Genomic DNA, 23,553 nt, shown 5'->3' on the forward strand with positions numbered 1-23,553 from the left:
CTAGAGTAAAGGAATTATCTTTGTAAGAAAACTAACTTTTATGTGGTAAATGCTGGATTTATCATTTAAGGAAATGCATTCTAGAATAAGAAAACGTAAGTGACTTGATCTTAGGGCATGTAGGTAGTTTTCACAGTGCTTTCACATATGTCTCTCATTTGAATAACATTTTTGGGAGAGAGTTAATTTAGAGATTATTGCTTTTGTGGGTAAGGTAATTGAAGACTGTTTTTGAAATGTCATTTAGGTAGTATATAATTTTAGATGCTTTTGTTTGTAAATAATAGGAAACTCACTCAGACTATCTTAAAAATTTATTGACCTATTACTGAAAAGTACAGCTGTAGATAAGGCGTGATCCAGCTCAATAATGTAACTATTATTTTGTCTTCATTCTATATCTTGGCTTCTGTTTTCTCTTCACAGTGCCGTCTTTCTAAGTTTGCATCTAGATAAACAAAATAGTTGCTTTTTATTATAGGTTTAGAGGGAATGGCAGGATCCCAAAGAATAAGAAAGTACTAATTTCAAAGGATACATGCAGGGCACCTGAGTGGTTCAGTGGGTTAAAGCCTCTGCCTTCGGCTCAGGTCATGATCTCAGGGTCTTGGGATGGAGCCCTGCATCGGGCTCTCTGCTCGACAGGGAGCCTGCTTCCCCCTCTCTCTCTGCCTGCCTCTCTGCCTACTTGTGATCTGTCTCTGTCAAAGAAATAAATAAAAAAAATCTTAAAAAAAAAAAAAGGATACATGCACCCCTGTGTTTATTACAGTATTATTTACAATAGCCAATTTGTGGAAGCAGCCCAAGTGCCCATGGATAGATGAATGGATAAAGAAGAAGCCGCCAGCACACGCACACATGAATGTTACTCAGACATAAAACGGAATGAATCTTGGCATTTGCAACAACATGGATAGGGCAGGAGAGTATAATGCTAAGCAAAGTTAGTCAGAGAAAGACAAATACTATATGATTTCAGTTATATGAGGAATTTAAGAACCAAAACAAATGAACAAAGGAAAGAGAGAGAAACAAAAAAGCAGACTCTTAATTATAGAGAACAAACAGATGGTTACCAGAGAGGAGGTGGATAGGCGATGGTGAAGTAAGTGAAGGGGATTAAGTGTACACTTACCTTCAAGCGGAGAAAGACAACTATCATATGATCTCCCTAATATGAGGAAGTGAAGATGCAACATGGGGGGTTAAGGGGGTAGGAGAAGAATAAATGAAACAAGATGGGATTGGGAGGGAGGCAAACCGTAAGTGACTCTTAATCTCACAAAACAAACTGAGGGTTGCTGGGGGGAGGGGGTTTGGGAGAAATGGTGGTGGGGTTATGGACATTGGGGAGGGTATGTGCTATGGTGAGTGCTGTGAAGTGTGTAAACCTGGCGATTCACAGACCTGTACCCCTGGGGATAAAAATATATGTTTATTTAAAAAAAAGTATACTTACCTTGATGAGCACTGGGTAATATATAGAATTGTTTAATCACTATATTGTACCCCTGAAACTAATATAACATTATATATTAACTTTACTGGAATTAAAATTAAAAAGAAAAAAGGAATGATGGGGAAGTTTTTTTCCCTGCTTTTTTCTGTCGTCATATCTCATAGGGGCATATTGGGTTGCTTGCTTATCTTCAATCAACCATACTGTTAAAGAGGAACCCATTCACTGCTTGGATTAAGCCAGTCAGTGATCACCTCTTGATTTAGGAGTGAGGTCAAACTCATTCACATTGTGTGACTGGGAAATTCATAATTTTATTAGTTTATAATAGGAGAAGGTGTGCCTTGTTAACTGGAGAGGCAAACAAAAGATACCCTTCTCCCCGCATTCCTGCAGCAAGCTAATGTTAGTGTAAGAGTCCAGGTTTTTCATTCTTTGTTGAAAATGATAAATGAATACATAAACTTGACCTTATACTAAGAATATATAACTTTAATTTCTAAGTTTTTTTTAATTGATGTGAAATTCATATTGTATAACATTAAACATTCTAAAGTGAGCAGTTCAGTGGCATTTTGTACATTTAAAAAGTTGTGCAACCACCACCTCTGTCTACTTCTGAAACGTTTTCATCACTGTAAAAGAAAACCCTGTACCCATAAAGCAGTTACTCCCCATTTTCCCCTCATTCCCAGTATCTGGTAACCAATAATCTGTTTTTCGTCTCTATGGACTTACCTATTCTGGATACTTTATGTAAATGGGATCATATAATAGGCAACCTTTTGTGACTGCCTCTTTTCATGTGGCACAATGGTTTCAAGGTTCATCCAAGTTGTAGCATTTATCAGTACTTCATTCTTTTTTATGGTTGGATAGTTCCATTATATGTATATACCACAATTTGTTTCTCTGTTCTTATGTTGATGGACATCTGGCTTCTGTCCTCCTTTGTCAGTAGTGCTGCCACAAACATATTTCTGTATGCATTTGTTTGAGTACTTATTTTCAGTCCTTCTGAATATATACCTAGGAGTGGAATTGCTAGGACATATGGTAATTCTATATTAAACTTTTTGAGGAACCATCAAAATGTTATCCATGGCATCTGAACAATTTTTCGTTCCTACCAGCCATTTATGAGGGTTCCAGTTTCTCCATATCCTCAGCAATGCTTGTTATTGTTATTTTCTTTTTTTTTTCTTCCTTTCTTATTTTTGAATAGCCATCCTAGTGGATATGAAGTGACATTGCATTGTCATTTTAATTTGCATTTCCCTGATGTCTGATGATGCTCAGCATTTTTTCATGTTTTTGTTGGGCATTCGTTGTATATATCTGTTTTGGAGAAATATTGTTCACATCTTTGTCCATTTTTTAATTGTGTTGTTGAGCTGTAATAGTTCTTTATATGTTCTGAATATTAGACACTTAGCAACTATATGATAAGCAGATATTTTTCCCATTCTGTAGGTTGCCTTTTCACTTTTTTGATAATTTCTTTGATGCACTAAATTTTAAAAAATTTTTAAAAAGATTAAAAAAATATATATTTATTTGACAGACAGATCACAAGTATGCAGAGAGGCAGGTAGAGAGAGAGGAGGAAGCAGGCTCTTCACTGAGCAGAGAGCCCGACGCAGGGCTTGATCCCATGACCCTGAGATCATGACCTGAGCTGAAGGCAGAGGCTTTAACCTACTGAGCTACACAGCCTCCCCTAAATTTTTAAATTTTAATGAATTCTAGTATATCTTATTTTTTCCTTTTGTTGTTCGTGCATTGGGTGTCGTATCTAAGAATCTATTGCCAAATCCACAGTCAGGAAGACTTTTTTCTAGATTTTCTTCTTAGAATTTTTCTTCCAAGAGTTTGTTATATTTAGGTCATTGGTCCTTTTTATTTTTATTTATTTATTTTTTTTTTAAAGATTTTATTTATTTATTTGACAGAGAGGATTACAAGTAGGCAGAGAGGCAGGCAGAGAGAGAGAGGAGGAAGCAGGCTCCCTGCTGAGCAGAGAGCCCGATGTGGGACTCTATCCCAGGACCCTGAGATCATGACCTGAGCCGAAGGCAGCGGCTTAACCCACTGAGCCACCCAGGCGCCCCTCATTGGTCCTTTTTAGTTAATTTTTCTAGATAATGTGAGGTAGCAGTCCAATTTCATTCTTTTGCATGTGGATATAACTTTGATTTTTAAAATAATGAAATAATATTTTTAAGGCTGTAAATTTTTTACAAATATTTCAGTTACATGCTTTGTAAATGTACCATTACAATTTGTAAAATTTATAATTTTTTTATCTGTATAATTAGTTGTAATAGGTTAAGAATATTGCATAAGATAGCGTATTACTCACTGGTGTTTTATGTAGAATGAGTAGTGAATTTTGCTTCACCTTAAGAACGTTTCAGAAAGCTATTTTGTATTTTGTTATAAAAATAATACTTCATATTTGAAGATAAAAGGGGCATTGTTAATATATAGATTATCTTTGGAATTAATTTCAAAACAGCAATGAGCAAGTGTGAAGAAATAGGTGGGGTTTTTTTTTTTTTTTTTAAAGATTTTATTTATTTATTTGACAGAGATCACAAGTAGGCAGAGAGGCAGGCAGAGAGAGAGAGAGGAGGAAGCAGGCTTTCTGCGGAGCAGACAACCCGATGCGGGGCTCGATCCCAGGACACTGGGATTTTGACCCGAGCCGAAGGCAGAGGCTTTAACCCACTGAGCCACCCAGGTGCCCCAAAATAGGTGGTTTTATCTTAAATTCTTGAAAATAAACAGTGGGTTTTTTTGTTTTGTTTTGTTTTGTTTTTTGCCTAGCTGTGGTATCTTTGAAAGAAACAAATCTTCAAAGTTTTGAAAATGTAAACACAGGCATTCGCTATAACCTTACTGAGGTTTTCTTCTTCATACTGAGTTCTAACTACTTAGATATTTCCATCCTTAGTTTAGGCCCTTTATGAAAACAAAAAAAAGTCTTAAATTCTGTTGGCTACATATATTTGAATAATTGGACAAATCACTAAGGTAGCTTTTATTAATGGAGTTAGATAACTTACCCTCTCCTAAAAACTCAAGAATACTTGTTAAAAGTAATGCTTATTTGTATTCAATATTAAAAATTTTTTTTCCAGACAAACCATAAGAGACTCTTTTTTTTTTTTTTTTAAAGATTTTATTTATTTATTTGACAGACAGAGATCACAAGTAGGCAGAGAGGCAGGCAGAGAGAGAGGAGGAAGCAGGCTCCCTGCTGAGCAGAGAGCCCGATGTGGGACTCGATCCCAGGACCTTGAGATCATGACCTGAGCCAAAGGCAGCGGCTTAACCCACTGAGCCACCCAGGCGCCCCCATAAGAGACACTTAATCTCACAAAACAAACTGAGGGTTGCTGGGGGTAAGGAGGTTGGGAGAGTGGGGTGGGGTTATAGACATTGGGGAGGGTATGTGCTATGGTGAATGCTGTGAAGTGCGTAAACCTGGCGATTCACAGACCTGTATCCCTGGGGCTAATAATACATTATATGTTAATAAAAAAATTAAAAAATTAATAAAAAAAGAAAAAATTTAAAGAAAAGAAAAAAATTTATTTTAGAGGTAATTGTTTTAATTTTACTTTTAACGGTTTTTGAGAAATACTTTCCCCATAAATCCTTGTCATAGAATATGCTCTTGGTGTCAGTGAAAATGGAAGAAATATGTACCAATTTTATAAAAATATGAGAATTCAGGATGTTGAAAATTGCTGGAAATTTAAATGATAAGTGGAGGGGTGCCTGGGTTGGTTAAGTGACTCTTGATTTCAGCTCAGGTCATGATCTCAGGGTTGTGAGATTGAGACTTTCATTGGGCTCTGTGCTGGGCATAGAGCCTGCTGAGATTCTTTCTCCCTCTCTCTCTGTGCCTGCCTCTCCACTGCTAACATGCACATGTGCATGCACTTTCTCTGTCTCCATCAAAAAAAAGGTAAGTGGAAAATATTATTGTGTCTGCACAGTTTAGGAATTATTTGGTCAGATGGAAAGGACTTGATAAATGTAGAGATACAGCTAACAATTGAGTATTTACTATGTGCCAGACACTGGTTTAAGTTCTTTTATATATAATAACTCATTTCATTAAGTTGATTATTGGGTGGCCATTTGGTTTTTAAAGGCTTAAGTTTTCTCTTTATTAGTGAAATTAAAAATAACTGTCTCTACTATCCAAAAAGTAAAAATCGCTTAGAAATTTAAAATATGATATGGGTTTCAAAGCAATCTGAGGAATAGGTCTCAAGTTTGTCTGTTATTTTATTAATTGAGTTTCTTTAGTGTTTATTGGATATTTAAAATGATTACTTGAAAATGTTAGTAAATGTTGAACAAACATTGGTGTACTTTGCTTTTCAGAAACAAAAATGTTAACATTATCATTGCTTTATAGACTTAATTTTTTAGAGCAGTTTTACATTTATAAGAATTGAGAATTGAGAAGGCAGTACAGAGATTTCTCATATACCCATTATCAACATCATTTATCAGAAATTATACCTTTTTTTTTTTTAACCAAGGATGCACCTACATTGATACGTCATTATCATCCAGAGTCCATAGTTTACTTTAGGATTCACTCTTTTTTTTTTTTTTTTAAATATGGATTGCTTCAAGAATTTGTGTGTCATCCTTGCATATCTTTCCAGTTTTAGTAGATGTGCTGCTGAATTGAGCACTAGGATTCACTCTTACTGTTGTACATTCTTTGGGTTTGGACAAAAGTATAATGACATATATCCATCACTATAATACCATATAGAGTATTTTTACTGCTGTAAAAATCTTCTGTTCCCCTTTCTCCCCGCTGCCAGCCACAATCCCTGATCTTATTGTCTTGAATTTTGCTTATTTTAGAATGTCATATAGTTGGAATCATATACTGGGTAGGCTTTTCAGATTGACATTTTTCAATTAGTAACATGCATTTAAGTCTTTTCATGGTTTGATAGCTCTTTTCTTTCTAGTACTGAATAATATTTTATCATCTGGATATACTACAGTTTATATATCCATTCAGCTGCTGAAGGACATCTGGGTAGCTTCCAGGTTTTGGCAATTATGAATAAAGCTGGTAATAACACCATGTGCAATTTTTTGTGTAGACATAAGTTTCTACCTCCTTTGGGGGTAAGTACCAAGGAGCATAGTAGTAGTGAGTGCTGGCCCACTTGTTCCTGTAGGTGGTTGTGTGTTTATGCTTAGGGGCAGCGGAGGGAAAAGGTGCTTGATAGCTCCTTTGTTCCTGGCTGGGGTCTTCCTGTGATCCCTACCTCTCCAGGATACCTCTGAGATGAGTAAATAGCTCTCCCTCCTGTATGCCACTCATTTTTTTTTTTTTTTAAGATTTTATTTATTTGACAGAGATCACAAGTAGTCAGAGAGGCAGGCAGACAGAGAGGGGGAAGCAGGCTCCCCGATGAGCAGAGAGCCCGATGCGGGGCTCAATCCCAGGACCCTGAGATCATGACCTGAGTCGTAGGCAGAGGCTTAACCCACTGAGCCACCCAGGCACCCCCATGCCACCCATTTTTCAAACTGCTGATTCTACACCGTATCTCCATGAGCTCTTTGTTGTGCTGTCTTTTTCAGGGTGGCAACTCAATTTGCTGTTCCCTCTGGTCTGTCCCAGAACCAAGCTTGCTGATTTTTGAAATTTCAGGTTTTAGGTCCCTGTGGTTTTAAGAACTCAGTTGGGGCACCTGGCTGGCTCAGTTGGAAGAACCTGAGACTCCTGATCTTGGGGTCTTGAGTTTGAGGCCCATGTTGGGTATACAGACTACTAAAAGATATAAATAAAAATAGAAAAGGACATATGAAAGCTGGCTCCTGTTGTTTTCAAAACCAAATATTATGGGACTTTGTCTTCCTGGTGCAGGTTCCCTGATGTGACAGTCTGTTTCTCACTTTTCTTTCTGTGGGCAGCGCCTTCCAACCCCAGATGTCAGCCGTCATTTTGGCTCCCCATCTTTTCTCTGTCCTTCCTATCCTCTTTGCAGTGGCCTCTTCTCTACCTTTAGTTGTGGAGTTTGTTCTGCCAGTCTTAGGGTTGTTTTCTGGATTATTTATGTTGATATGAGTGTAACTTAGTTGTATTCATGGGAAGAGGTGACCTTAGGGTCCTCTTACTCCACCATCTTCCCAGCCTCTGCCTATTGTGGTTCTGAATGAGTATTTTATGTGATTCCATTTTCTCTTCCTTAGCATATCCGTTTTACTTTCTTTTTTTTAAACTTTTGATAGTAGCTGCCCGTAGGTTCTGTAGTCCTTGGATATTCTCTTCGTTCAGTCTTTTTCTCTGGTTTTCAGTTTTCGAGGATTCTGTTCGTATATTTTTTTTGCTCAAGGATTATTTCCTCATCTGTGTCCAGTCTGCTAATAAGGCCATCAAAGTCATTCTGCATCCCTGTTTACATTGCTCACCTGTTCTTGCATCTTGTCTACTTCATTTGTTAGAACCCTTAACATATTAGTTATAGTTCCTTTATGTTTCTAGTTTGATAATTCTAACATCCCTGTCATGTCTGTTCTGAATTTGCTGTGTCTTCCAATTGTGTTTTTTCGCCTTTTGGTATGGCTTTTAAGTTTTTCTTGATAGCTAGATGTGATGTATAGTGTAAAAGGAATTTTTCTAAGTAGGCTTTTAGTAATGTTGTGGTGAGGTATTGTGGGGAGGGCAGTGGTCTATATTCTTGTGATTAGATTTCAGGATTTTAGTGAGCCTATGCTTCAGGACTGTGCAGTTCACAAGTGTCTGAAAGTGGTTTTTTCTTCCTCCTAGTTAGGTGTACTGGATGGCTAGAAATGGCTACCTTCTCACAGTTTAGTTAGGGATAGCATTTTTTACATTTTTGCAAATTCCTTTGTTTAAGGTTAAGAGAAAACAGCTAGATTGTGATATTTGCTTCTGTAGTGATCTATATTGTTACATGTTATTTCAGTTGAAATACATGGAGGTGATACGGCCTCCCATAGAAATATAGTTGGAAAATGGAGGAATCTGTTGATAGCTTTTCAGATAATATTCTTTGGCCTACTTAGGTAAATTTTTATTTAGTTTCTTTGAATCATTGTGAAAGTAAAGGGGATATCTTACTTAGTGTAGGACCTGCTTTTCTGGATATTCGTAGTACTAACCGAATTTGCCCTTAGCTTTCCCAAGGTAGACTTATAGTCATGGTCCCTATAAAGATACTTCCTGGCTTGGTATACTAGCAGTTTGTTTTCTTTAAATTCTTGAAAACTCTGAATGTTCCTGGTGGTCATGTTGTGTTCCTTTACTATTCATATAATTGTTTATCAGGTCTCCCAGTGTACAGTTTTATTTCTGAGGCCCTTCATAAAGTTAGCTAGAGGACTTTCCTTTTAATTTCTAACTGACCTTCACTCTGTTTCGTCAACATATTTGAAGGGGCATTGAGTCTCTGCAAAACTTAGATCTCAGCATCCAACACTATAACCTCCACACACTTTTTGGCTATTCTAGGTCAAAACTGTTCATCAGTGGCAACAAGAATGGGTTCAGAAGAGTAAAGTCCACATATTTTAGGAAATATACTCTACTCAGGATAGTGCATTTGGAACATTCATTGGCTTGGAGCATTTGGAGTGTGATGTGTTAATGCTAGCTGACCTAGAGTATGCAGTATAATTTGTTGAGCTATTGCTTATTGGCTGAGAGCTTATGATAGTATTCAGAGTATATCTTTATTATAGAGTTTTATTTTTTCTTTCTATTTTGATCACTATATTATGAACCCTTATGCACAAAGTTTGTGTTATTTTCTTTGTATCCTTAATAGAGTGGAAGATACTGGTTTTGGATATATTGAGTTCGAGGTAACTTTTTTCTAAATAAAAAAATGTACCCGTGGGATATCAAAGAGGAATTGTGCAGTAGGCAGTGTCTAATAGGAACTCAGGAGAGATATTTGGGCTGGAGGTAGACATTGGGGATTGTTACTTAGGTTATTGTAAAAGTTTTGAGTAAGGATAAGATTGAAAGAGAGAATGTGGAATGTGAAGCAGACCATGGTCACTTCTTGCTAGTTAAATGATTGTAAGTCAGTTATTTGACTTTGTAGTGCTTAGTGACCTCACCTGTAGGATAAGGAAAATCATAAAGATCCCTAATACATGTTATCTTTTTAACTTCCTTCATACATTTCCATCCTTTTTCTAGAAAATACATACAGTGTTGTTCAAGAAAGCATTTAAATTTGGGTTAGGAGTTTACGGACACGAGGGCCAAAAGGGAAATTAGATGTATTCCATGGTCCTTGCTGTCTGTGAGGAGGATACAAATCCACTTTTTGCTGTGGGGGGTGGGTGCTCATGTTTTCTTGGCACAGCTATACTAAATTACTAGCTCTTTCCTTTTTCCCTGTATATAGCTCTATTTTTCTGGCTCAAAATGGGCTTAAACATAATATTTGAATTTATGCATTGTATTATTTGCTTTTTAGTTGTAGATTGGCATGCTAAATGGTAATATCCAACAGAAGATCGAATAGTTATGAATTTTGAGTTCAAAGACAGTGGAAAAAAATGGGTTTACATAATTTCTTTCTTTTTAATTTTGAGAGTAAATTTTATTCCCCAAAGTCTATGAGGGGAAATTTATAATGTTTTATAATGTTCTAACACTTGCAGTTCCAGTCCATCCCTTCTATTTTTATGGATGAATTCTTTGTTTGGTATCTTGAAACACTATGTTGCAGTAGTTTTTGTCCTTAAGCTTTGGAGTAGATGGATTATGAATTCCCTTTTACGTATAAAGTGATACATACCAATTTAACCTTAGATTACAAAAAAGTTATTTACCGGTCTTAGAAAATTTAGGTAGCATATTTTGAGAGAAAAAATTACCTTAATTAATATGTAGCTCCTACCCTATAGAGTTCAGTACACATGAGTTTATGGAATAATTTATTACAGGGAAAATTTTTTCTTTAACAGAAGTTATTACTTGTTTATATTTCAAGACCATAAACTTCTTTTAATTTAATTCAATTTAATTTAATTTATTTTTTGAGAGAGAGTGCATGCACATGAGGAGGTGGGACTAGGGGGGCTGGCAGAGGGAGAAGGCAAGGAGCCCCATGTGGGGCTCTATCCTAGGACTCTGGGATCATGACCTGAACTGAAGGCAGACTCTAAACTAAGTACCCCAAGACACAGACTTCTATTCTGAGTTGTTTCAGGAAGCCAGTGAGTAAAAGAAGAATGGAAAGTCCTGATAAAACTACATGACTTCAGAGACAGTCTTTAAATACAAAATGTATAATTACTTACCTTTTTAAAGTCAGCTAATCTATTTTAATAGCTATTGAAATTCTGCATGAAATAATAATTCGTTTTGAGAAAGAAAAGCAAGTAAGTCAGTTAAATATCTTGACAAAGGAATATAAGCAGTTAAATTTTCATATAAGAAAATCTAAAAATACATTGTTTAGAATGAGAAGAAGGTGGGCACCATTCTGGTTTTTTAAAAACAAGAGAAAACCATAATGATATCTTTGAGAGTGGGTAATGACTAAGGATTTTGGCTTTTCCAGCAAATTTTCCTGTGCTCTGGAAAATATCAGATTTTGTATGAAAAACTTTCTTGCACTCTTGGAGGCCAGAGATTGTCCATATGCTGCTGTTTTGGTTGCTCTGTTGCCAGATGCAGTGAATTAGCAATTATTAACTTTTTCTTTTGTAAGTACTTTATAAATATATATTTCATAAATACGTAGAAAAATTGGTCATATAAACTCTAAAAGTAGTATGTTAGTTGTGGTAAGTGAGATAGAGAATGGAATGAAGTAGAGCTTTAAGTTTTTTTCTCTGTGTGCTTGTATATTTGAGCTCAAGAAAATAGTTATTTGTTCTTATAGCAGTTAAATCAGAAAGGGAGAAAGTTGTATAGGAAAATAAATTATTTTAAAAATTCTTAAATACTGTTGAAATCCTTATGATTTAAAGTAGATTTTAAAAAAAGTAAAGATATAGAACTGATTGTGGAAACAAACATATCTAATATAGAGTATAACTTTTAGAAATACCTTAGTGTTCTGTATAACCTTGTTTTTAAAAATTTTTTTTTAAAGATTTTATTTATTTATTTGAGAAAGAGAGAGAGAGAGAGAGAGAATGAGTGGTGGGGAGAGCAGGGAGAGAGAAGAGAGAAGCGGACTCCTTGCTGAGGGGGAAGCTTGATCCCAGGACCCGGAGGTCATGACCTCAGCTTAACTGACTGAGCCACCCAGGTGCCCCTGTATTGTCTTGTTAAATGAATTATCAACTGAGTCTACTCTCCAAGACCTTGAAATATAGAATACTATTTGTGGTTTGATATTTTTGAGTATTTTTGGTGGCTCCCTGCTTATAAATATCTTTAATCAGTGTAGTTTTATTTATTTATTTTTAAAAAGATTTATTTATTTATTTTGAAGAGACAGCAGGAGTGGAAGGAACAGAGGGAGAGGAGAGAGAGAATCCCAAGCTGACTCTGGCTCAGTGCACAGCCCAGCCTGGGGCTCAATCCCGTGACCTTGAGATCATGACCTGACTTGAAACAGTCAGAGGTCCATGCAGGCATTTCTAGTCAGTGTAGTTTTAAAGTATGCTCATTTTCAACTTCTATAGTTAGATTTCACTTTCTCTAACAACAAAGATTAGGGAAAATGGACCATTCCCAATCTTCTGAATCCTGAAGTGAATTTTCTGGGGTTTTGTTGATCTTGATAATGACAACTGTGATCTGTGTTCTCTTAGGATTTTTTTTTTCCCTTTCTAATATTTGGTGGCCCTGTTAAGATAGAAACATGCAAAGGTAAATGTTATTATTTTACTAATAGCCAACCTTAAAAATTCTTATTTCCTTGTGTCCCCTTATTCATTAGATTTTCTCTTTTCACCTCTTACATTCATTTTTAAAGTATGTATAGTTTTTTCAGTACTTATTATCTGTCAGGCACTGGGGATAGAGAACAGATAGGCCAGATTCCTGCTCTCATGCAATGTAAATACATCCTTCATCTTCATAAAGGTTACAGAAAATCAGCACATAAATAAATAATTTCAGGGCACCTGGGTGGCTCAGTTGGTTAAGCATCTGTCTTTGGCTCAGGTCATGATCCTGGCTGGGGTCCTGGGATCAAGTTCCCTGTTGGGCTCACTGCTCTGTGGAAAGCCTGCTTCTCCCTCAGTACCTCTCTCTGTTTCTCATGAACGAATGAATGAATGAATGAGTGAATGAATAAATAGAATCTTAACAAAAAATTCAAACAATGCTAAGAAAACAGTGATTAGGACTCTTGTAGCCCTCTTGTGTGGAATTGGGCAAGATTACAACTAGAGGACTGTATATCAAAATGTTTAAATATTAGTTAAGAATTAAGCTACACCCTTGGCATAGTCTTGAGTTCCCATGCTGTCCACTTAACTTCCTAGGGCTGCAGCCTCAAGACCCAGAGGCTGAAGGAACTGTTATTTTCTTTTAACCAGGCTTTCTACTTTTTAGTCTGATTAGTAGCATGGATATTTTGGGACAGGGCAAGGATGGTTGAGTGGTGCGGACCCATCAAAAACAGTGTGAACTGATCCTGTCAGATCCCTAGGAATCCAGTATAAGAAGCTAGCCTCTCTAGGTCCTTGTTTTTCCAAGACTTCAGGAAATTCTATACTCTTTGCCAAATTGTACTTCCCAAGAAGAAAGGAGGGAATGCAGTTCTTCTGGTGGATTTGGGGCAGCCAACTTTTACTGATTAAAACTTTCATAAGGGACCATTCCTTCTAGGATTTCTCAGAGCAGAGTAGTGGTAATTTTTTCCCTTTATCCATAGATACTGGGGTACCATCAGTTTCTTCTCTTTGGCCTGGGGTAGAGCAGGGGTATAGAAGCCCTCTTTCAGCTTGCACTTCTCCCTTGCAATTCCTCTTTGTTCAGTTGCTTACTGTACTTTCAAAAAAAACCCCCAAAAAACCTCAAGACAAAAAAACAACTTCCTTATAAGGCTGAAAGAGAAAAAAAAGTCTTTGTTTTAGTGATTGTAGTCTGCCGAGGGCTTTAAAGTGTAACCTTTCTTTGGTGGAGGTCTTTGGTAGAGGCCTTTCTTGCCTAGATCTAAGAGTGTTGCTGGACTGAGAATGGAGGTGACCACAGACCATTCTTTTACATACCTCTTTGACTTTTCCCTATCCTGCTACCTCTGAATCTGCCTAGCCCTCAACTCAGTTGTTTTAATTCGCAAATTTGTTTAATTTGTAAAATGGAACTGGCATCATTTGGATACCTGGATTTAAAAACTAAGCTCCAAATGTAAATAAATACTATCTAAAAGTTCTTTTTTGTGTGAGAGTTTTATGTAGCAATGATTAATTTTCCTGTCTCTGCTCCCCTGCTAGAAAAACACACCCAAACAAAAAACCACCAAAACAACAAAAATGGTAAAGTATATACAAAATTGTTCTGGATTTGAGTATTGGCTTAAAGGTTACCTTGTATTTTCTCCTTACAGATGTGAAAGTTGTGTGGATTTACTGTTTATGAGAGGAGCTGGAAACTGTCCTGAATGTGGCACTCCACTTAGAAAGAGCAACTTCAGGGTACAACTCTTTGAAGATCCTACTGTGGACAAGGAGGTTGAGATTCGGAAAAAAGTCCTAAAAATGTAATTGTTATTGTTTGACTGATTCAATATACAAAGAGGACTTTAAGAATTATTTCAATAATTGCTGTAATTATTTACTGATAGAAATATGGAAATATGGACAGTTAGGCAAGTGAATAATTTATAAGTTCATCTATGCATTTGTTCAACAGAAATTTATTAAGTAATTAGATAATATCTAGCCTTGGTTAGAGAAGAGTAGATCATTTTGATTGATAGCTTTACAATTTGTTTATTTACTGTTTGTTTTTTAATTTAGTTAAATACATATTGAGTACTTTCTGTGTGCAAACGCTGTGTTATGCATATTAGTCACTAGGTACAAAATGAGTAAAATAGCTATGAACCTTGCCCTCATAAGGCTTTCAGTATAGTAGTATAGGATTGCACGGAGATAGATAATAAAGCAGGCAAACTAAACAACTGTGTGTTTATAAATTGAGAAGAATATTATAAAGTTAGTGACTGAGTGTTGGTTGGGTCACTGATACGAGGTAGGGCCTCTGGAGGTATTTAAGTTGAGATTTGAAGTCTGTTAGAGAAAATAATGTTACTGGGGTGCCTGGGTGCCTCAGTGGGTTAAGCCTCTGCCTTTGGCTCAGGTCATGATCTGCTTGTCAGGGAGCCTGCTTCCTCCTCTCTCTCTGCCTGCCTCTCTGCCTACTTGTGATCTCTCTGTCAAATAAGTGAATAAAATCTTAAAAAAAAAAGAAAATAATATTACCTATAATTTGTTTTCATATGTATCTCTGTATATGTACATAATATATTTACCTATAATTTATTTTCATATATGTGTGTATGTACATAATATATTCTTTATAGTATCTTTTTCATTTATAATTTAGTTTTTACTCTTTTTTAAAGATTTTATTGTTTATTTGAGAGAGAATAAGAGAGCATACAAGCAGGGAGAGGGGCAGGGGGAAAGGGAGAGGGACAGACTCCCCACTGAGCAGGGAGCCAGATGCAGGGCTTTATCCCAAGATCGCAGGATCACAACCTGATTTGCTTAACTGACTGAGCCACGCAGATGCCCCTAGTTTTTACTCTTTGTGAATTGTTTTGGGTTTTATTTGATCTGTCCTTTTATTGAAAGTCACCTTATTGTTTTTGAAGTTTAATGAATTAATATATAAATTTAATGTATTATTATATTTTTGGTGGTATATGTCTCAACTTAGGTCACCAATGTTTTAAAGATTTGTTTAATTATTTTGGAGGGAAAGAGTGAAAGAGTGCTAGCAGAAGTGGGAGGGACAGAGGGAGAGAGAGAATCTCATGTAGACTCTGTGCTCAGCGAGAAGTTTGATGTGGGGCTTGATCTCACAACCCTGAGATTGTGATCTGAACCAAAAGCAAGAATTGGACCCCCAATCAACTACACCACCCACGTGCCCTGTAGGTCGCCAGTGTTTTAGCAGCATCTTTCTAGGTATTTAACATGTGTTATTTTATCGATGTTCCAGGCTGCTCTTTTATTATATGTATTGCTTCTGGGAAATAGTCTCTTTTGTTTTTTATTTCTTTCTTAAAGATTTTATTTATTTATTTGAGAGAGAGCGAGAGCATGAGAGAGAGCTAAGAGAGAGAAAGAGAAAGCACAAGCAGGAGGTAGGGTAGAGGGAGAAACAGACTCACCGCCCAGCAAGGAGCCCGATGTGGGACTCCGTTGCAGGTCCTGGGATCATGACCTGAGCTGAAGGCAGGTGCTTAATCAACTGAGCCACTCAGGTGCCCTAGATAGTCTCTTTTATATTTATTTATTTTTATTGAGCCCTTGTCATTTTCTTATTCTTCACAAGGATATTACAGTATTTACAGAATTTCCTGATATGGTATTCTTCATACCATTATTGTCATGAAAAATAGGAAGGTATTTTTTTGAATTAATTTTTAGGTTTCTGAAAATTAGCAAATCTATTTATAAGAAGTAAATTGGGCCCCTAATTTCTTTTTCTTTCTTTTCCCTAAGTTTTAGAAGGATTTAACATATTTTATCACCCTTTCTTGATTCTGTTCCTTCTCTATAATCGTAAGAATTTAAGAACAACATTCTTGGTCTGGTTACAAACATGGTGTCAGGAAAACAGTGTTTTACACAGTAAGCAATATTCTTTTCTATATGTCATGAATAAAATATGTGAAAAGAAACCAATTAGATAATATTGAAAGCAAGAGATATGTAATATGTTGAATTTTTTTCTTCTATTGAAGATACAATAAAAGAGAAGAAGACTTTCCTAGTCTAAGAGAATATAATGATTTCCTGGAAGAAGTGGAAGAAATTGGTATGTTTTTTGATGCTTGTGTTTTTGATATGATACCCTGTGTGCTTTTATTTTTTACATGCCTAAAAGATAAACATCTCACACAAAATCTCTAATAAGTTTTGTTGTGATAGCTGATGTTTTACCTCTTTACTTTCTGTTGTACTTAATCATGTTTGTTAAATGTTTTGTCTCAGGAAAAATAGTATCACTTTTATTCCCCCAAGATTTTATTTATTTATTTGAGAGAGACAGAGCACAAGTGGGAGAGTGGGAGAGAGAGAGGGAGAGGCAGGTTCCCTGCTGAGCAGAGAGCCTGACTTGGGGCTCGATCCCAGGACCCCGGGATCATGACCTGAACCAAAGGAAGACACTTAACCAACTGAGCCACCCAGGTGCTGCAATAGTATCAGCTTATAGATGAGAAGAAAGGCTGTATTTGTATATATCATCTATATGTTCAGGAGGTATTAGAGTAAACACAAAGAAAAAGTACACAGATTTTTTAAAAATAGGATTTCTGTTAACTGTGTATGATGACTAAAGCCACATGGTTTTTTTTTTCATTTATGTCTCTGTGCATACAGTAGTTTGAAAATAGTTAGAAGCAGTTGACTATTGAGTGGCATTTTAAAATTAGTATTGTTCTAGAATCAGAGGCTAGAGTAATCTTAGCGCCTTTTCTTTCTTTTGTGATTAGTGGAAGGATACATTCATCAAAAGAAAGAATTATTTTTGCTTTCTTTTTTTTTCTTTAAAAAAAAAAAGAGACAGAGAGAGACTCAGTGAAAGAGGGAGCACAACAGGGGGAGTGGGTGGGGGAGAAGCAGGCTTTCCGCAGAGCAGGGAGCCTAATGGGCTTGATCTCAGGACCCCGGGATCATGACCTGAGCTGAAGGCAGATGCTTAACGACTGAGCCACCCAGGTGCCCCTATTTTCACTTTCTTATTTAAGATTTCACAGATGTTAAAAAGCCTGGAAGTTGTTATACATCAATTAAAAAAATTAATTTTTTTTATAGCTGCCGTAATTATTATTACTTAATACAGGTATGGAAATGAAACAGAAATTACAGATTGTGGAAATAAGAATGAGACTTAGAGAATTAAACAAATCATCTTTTTTCTTCTTCTCTCAACCTGGTAACCAAGCTGTCTTTATGTTGTTTCATATTTAAGATATGAATATAACAGATTGATTGTTCATTAGAAGATTTATATAGAGAAATGGAGTATTCTGATGCCTTTAACTTCTTTACTAACAGAAAAATCCAGAGAATATTTTATTTCAACTGTTATGGAAACTTTTCTAAAATATCTAAGTTCATTTGTTATGTCATAGCAAATAGCATGTACAGAATATAACTTAACCTTTTTGTGGAATCTTTTAGTGCCTTGGAGCCATTGTTTTTTCATTCTAATTGTATTGATTGCACTTCATTTGTAATCTTACCAATCCAACCATCAGTGGCTTGGATTTTAGTTGAAAAAGAGGTAGAATGGTAGAGTTGGGAGTGCTAAGGCAAAGTAGAAAAGTTATGATCTCAACTGAGAAGATAAACTGAAAGAATTCTGTGAGAACTGGGCAAGTGTAGAATTCTGGCTGTATGTAGATATTAAGTATAGGACAGGTACCTGGATAGTAGCAGGAAGAAATCCAGCTCGCATTTATTATAAAGGCAATGTGATTCATTAAGAGTCTGGTCAAGCAACAAAGAGAAAGGAGATTATAGATGTCACAGAGCAAGGTGTACTACATGGTTACAAGTCCAAGCAGGCAGGTGGGATGGTTACTCTAAAGAAATCAATGGACAAAGAAGGTGGGGAAGGGAGGCGGGGATCTTGATTCTAGAGTAAGGTTCTGGTTGAGCCATTATTTTTAAACATACATATTTTTCTATGGGTTGAATTAGTTGGAAGGTATGAACAACTGGGGACCCATAGGTAAGACCATGTTTATGTCCAGAAGCAGGAGCCAGGATTGACTGGCTATTACAGCTGTACCATATGTAATTCTTCCCTTAGCAGAGGAGAAAATTGTCTCGGAGCATTTAATTTGAATGTGATTCTGCTATCACGTATATTCATGAAGGACTGTCTTCAGTTGCAGTTATGTCGAAGCTTTCTTAACCTGCCTCCACTGAATTGACGTATTGGGGTAACTGACATTTCCCAGTCCTTCCATAAAATACACTGATTGAAGCCCAAAACATAAGAATACACGATGAACCTCGTTCATTAGTAGATGTCTTCAGTTCACCTCTGTACTTCTCTTCAGTTCATTTGAATACTGAAAGTTGTTTGTGTTGGTAACCAGGCCTTATTTATTTATACTTGTAATTAGGTAATTTAATTAAGTAGTTTATATGGTTGGTGGAGAAAAGTACACAAGTGAAGGTTCCTGCTTTAGAAAATGGAAAATGAACAATATAGATGACAAGTATGGTTTATATAAGAAAGATGCAGTTAAAGATACTAACTAGACATTGGCTGTATGTCATTAAGTTAGAGAGGGACTGTATACTTACTTATATATGTTAAGTTAAAGTATTTAAGGAGTGTGTATGTGTGTTGCCCTCCCTTAACAGACTTTTGTAAGTAATCAGCTACTAATTTTTTTTTTAAAGATTTTATTTATTTATTTATTTGACAGAGAGAGAGAGAGGGAGAGAGAGAGAGACAGTGAGAGAGGGAACACAAGCAAGGGAAGCAGGAGATGGAGAAGCAGGCTTCCTACCAAGCAGGAAGCCTGATGTAGGGCCTGATCCCAGGACCCTGGGATCATTACCTGAGCCGAAGGCAGACATTTAACAATTGAGCCACCCAGGTGTCCCAGCTACTAATCTTGATCCTGCTGGATAAAGAGCCATTCTGATTGTATTTGAAGATATTGATGAAGTTTGGGGTCTAGCCTCTTGGACTTAGACTTTATTTTCTGAACTTCAGCAAATATTGTTCTATGTGAACTACTTTACTTGCAGGGCAGACTCTAAAGAGGAAAAATAATTATGTAAACTAATAACTATAATATAATGTGAAAGTAGTATAGGCATTTATAAAGTGTTATGGGAATACTGATAACATTTCAACATTGGGAAATAGAAGTATAGTTTGATCAGAGAAGAGGTCGTATTTGAATTTGACCTTAAAAGATGGAATAGGAGTTTACCAGGTGGGAAGAGGATGGAAGAACATTTTTAGCAAAAGACAAAATTACAGAGATAGAGGGTATTGAATATATTAGAGAATGAGCAAGTAATGTTATAAGTCACTAGAACATGGGGAATGACTAGAAATGAGGCTTGAGAAACAGACTAGATCTGAGTTAATGAGAGCTTTGCAAGCTGAGCTGTCAGGGTAAGATTTTATTCTATGGTCAATAGTGAGTCAGCAGGATAGTGTGGTAGTGATGTGGATTATTGACAGGTGAGCTTTGAGTTTGGGAAACATTTTTAAGGGACCATTACAGCAATTTGGATAAATAATGAGAGCTAACTTTAGTCACAGGGATATAATGAGAGTAGGGTGTAGAGGGGTAGAGTAGATAAAGGGGATGTTTTAGAATATTCAAGGACTAATTTGATATAGGTGGTGAGGTAGAGCAGGCAGGGATGAGTTAAAATTGATGATCTTACACAGTAGTATAGTATTAATCAAGAAGATAAAAGCTGGAGAACAGGCAGTATTTTTTATTGTTTTGTTGGGTGGAGAGTAAAGCAATGATGGAAAGACTAGTTTTAGCACTTTTAAGTTTTGTTAGGGTGTGGCCGCACCACTGCGTTGTATTTGTTTTTAATTGTTATGGTATAAATAAAACTTCCTTTTAAAATCTTGTTTCAGTAGCTGTCTGCTTTGTGTTTTATTCATGATTTCAAAGATGATTATTTCAATGTCCATTATATCTGTATTGGCTATCTCTGTTAATCAGAAGTATAAAATGTTAATTTAATGGGCACCTGCTAAGTGCCAGACTATGCTGTATTCATATTATCTCGCATAATTTTCACAACTCTGAGAGGGGCACTTTTATTCCTTATTTTGCATATGGAGAAGAGATAAAGGGAGCTTAGATTACATTGCTAGTAAATAATGGAGCCAAATTTTGAACATAAGTTTTTCTGACTCTCAGAGCCTATGAAGGTGCTTGCTAGTCTCAGAGTAGTTACTATTCCATGTCTAAAACATGGGATGGTAATTGGGGAAACAGTAGGAGATGAAAGAAGAAGAAGTAGATTGGGGCCATATTTTGAAGGACCTTAAAGAAGATTGAACTCAGTTATAAAGGTCGAAGGGTTCTATTGAAGATGCTTAGGCCTAGAGTGAGAGGAATAGAGTTGATAGAGAGGCTAAGGAGTCAGTGTTTGAGGATTTAGAAGTTGGGGATTGGTCATTTGGTTAAATAAATTTCATTTTGAATCCTTATAATGTCACAAATATAAAAATTTTAAGATATTGTAATTTTGAATAATGGCATAAAAATTATAATAGAAGGGGCACACATGAAGATGAACTTTCTTACAGCATTAACAATAAGCTCCTTTCTATGGTTATGACAATCTAAACATAAAAATTCTTGTTTCCTTTTGGCCCCAGGGCTTATCTCAAAGGTTTGTTCTTAGTTTCATAATAAATAGATTATTCTTTTGGTTCAGGGTATGCTTATTTTGAAAGGGTGAGAAAGTCCTAAGGGCTCTAATTATAAATTCTGGATGTCAAAAAGACTTCAGAATTGTACTTAAATAACATTAAATCTTTCAGAAAACACAATAGGTTTTTTGTTGCCTTTTAATACTTGAGTAAGGCAGGTCAACATCTGAGCTATACCAGCAGCCAGATAAAGGGGCAGATGATTGTTACAGAAAATTATCTTGTATTCTTTTTTCTTCAAGACTATTATACCAGCCTGAACCATTATGGCATGAATGAAGCTTGCTTCATCTGAAAAGTTTTTAAGATAGTACTTTTACTTTAAAAAAATTTTTTTTTCTTCTTATTAAGGGAAGTGATTTGTATTATTTATGATTATAAATTTTATTGTTATTACCTTGACTTTCCAAATGAAAAAAATGAAATGAATTGATTATTTCACTTTTATTGGGATTGATTATAAAGTTTTTAATAAGCATGAGAGAAAATTGTATACAGATGAATTTCACTTAGGTTTCAACTTTACCTATTTCTGGGTTCTACTTAATAGAAAACTTTGATCAGTAGTACTCTGTCCAGCTTGTTGATAAACTTTGTGTTTTCTTTAACGGGTCTAAATATTCTATTAAAGTTCAATATAGGATAACAGTTTGATTATCTTTGCTTCTCAGATTTATAACCAAAAGAAAGATAATTTTTTTCTTGTATTTTGTATCCATTTGCTTTGCTATTCTATAGAATTCAATTCTGTAATTATATTCAATTCTGTAATTATAAAGTTCATTTTAATCTGTAATTATAAAGGTAATTATAAACATTAGCATTTGTTTATTTATTTTTTCCTCTTGTGGTAATTCCACAAGTATTTCTTGAGCTCTTACTAGAGCTTTTTTAAAAAGACTTTATTTTTTAGAGCAGTTTTAGGGTCATAGCAAAATTAAGTGGAAAGTACAGAGTTCCATATACCTTCTACCACACACATGCACAGACTTCCCTGCTATCAGCATCCCCCCACCAGAGTGGTAAATTTGTTACAGTTGATGAGCCTGTATTGACATATCATTATTGCTCAAAGACCATAGTTGATGTGAGAGTTGTACGTGTTGTACATTTTATGGGTTTGAACAAATATAATATAATGACACGTATCCACCCTTATGGTATTGTACAGAATAGTTTTACTGCCCTAAAATTACTATGTGCTCTGCTTTTTTGTCTCTTCTTCCTCCCCTAACTTCTGGCAACCATTGATTTTTTTCTGCTTTTGTAGATTTACCTTTTTTTAGACTGTCATGTAGTTGGAATCATATACAGTATGTAGCCTTCTCAGATCAGCTTCTTTGACTTAGCAGAAATAACACATTTATGGTTCCTCCTTGTCTTTTCATGATTTGATAGCTCATTTCATTTTAGTGCTGTATAATATTTCATTGTCTGGATGTACCACAGTTTATCCATTAACCTGTTGAAGGACATGTTGGTTGCTTCCATGCTTTGGCAATTGTGAATAAAGTTGCTGTAAACATTTGTATATGGGTTTTGTGTGGACAGTTTTTAGTTCCTTTGGATTAATACCAAGGAGTGTGATTGTTGCATAAAATGGTAAGAGTATGTTTAATTTTGTAAGTAAGATACTGTCTTCCAAAGTGTTCTGTCATTTTGCATTCCTGTTGGAATGAGCAAGCGTTGTTTTTTCTTCACATCCATGTCAGCATTTGTTGTTGTCAGTGTACTGGATTTTGGTCATTTTAATGGGTATGTACTGGAAATTTTTTATTGAAGTGTTGGGAGTGATAAAGATCAATCAGACCTAGAATCTGCCCTCAGTTGATACTCTGTTAGGTCAAATAGATACGTACATTGAAAGTAATTTTATAGGGTAGAAAATGGGTAAGTGCCACCAGTGTAATATTAAACAATATATTGTGGGCATTCAGGGATGGAGAGATTGTACCTGCAAAGTGAGTTATAAAGAAGAGTTGGTGCTTAAACTGCGTATAGAATGCTGAGGCAGATACGGATATCCATAGTTCTCGGTTGAGGTTGGTACTAAGATATGGGTACTCTGGGAGCAATATGATCACAGTTTGGAAGTAGGTAAGTGTGGAGCCTGTGCTGGTGCAGAAGAAGAGCTGAACTGTGCTAGCAGTGTTTTTCTGGCATTGAGAGGAACAATACAACTAGTATTGTAGGAAGAAGTTCAGGCTTTGGAATCAGATAGTCTGTGTTAAAATCCTGGTTACAACATTTACTGGCTGCATAGCTTGGGTGTAGGTATTTAATGTCTTTAAACCTTATCTGTAAAGTGTGAATAATAGAAGTACCAATCTCATAAGGTTATTGGGAGGATTAAGTGATGTATTAATTAAGGCCAGATGCTGGACATAGTACCTGTCATATATACTTCATAGATACTTGGTACACAGTGTAGAGTGTATTCTTCAAGCAAAATTTTGAAGAGATCACTTGAAGC

At 35.9% G+C, this 23,553-nt stretch overlaps 1 protein-coding gene across 2 annotated transcripts in view; it reads left to right on the forward strand.

Moving 5' to 3' along the window:
• The window catches only part of MNAT1 (MNAT1 component of CDK activating kinase), a 204,417-nt gene that overhangs the window by 42,665 nt on the left and 138,199 nt on the right, over nt 1–23,553 (forward strand). The window contains exons 2-3 of one of the 2 annotated variants that reach the window (XM_059182253.1): nt 14,011–14,163; nt 16,381–16,454. In XM_059182253.1, the coding sequence (XP_059038236.1) occupies nt 14,011–14,163; nt 16,381–16,454 (227 nt within the window). The remainder of the gene's footprint in view (nt 1–14,010; nt 14,164–16,380; nt 16,455–23,553) is intronic. The other variant, XM_059182254.1, reaches the window with a different exon arrangement.

Source organism: Mustela lutreola, chromosome 7 (genome assembly GCF_030435805.1).
Source record: "Mustela lutreola isolate mMusLut2 chromosome 7, mMusLut2.pri, whole genome shotgun sequence".
NCBI classification, from domain to species: domain Eukaryota; kingdom Metazoa; phylum Chordata; class Mammalia; order Carnivora; family Mustelidae; genus Mustela; species Mustela lutreola.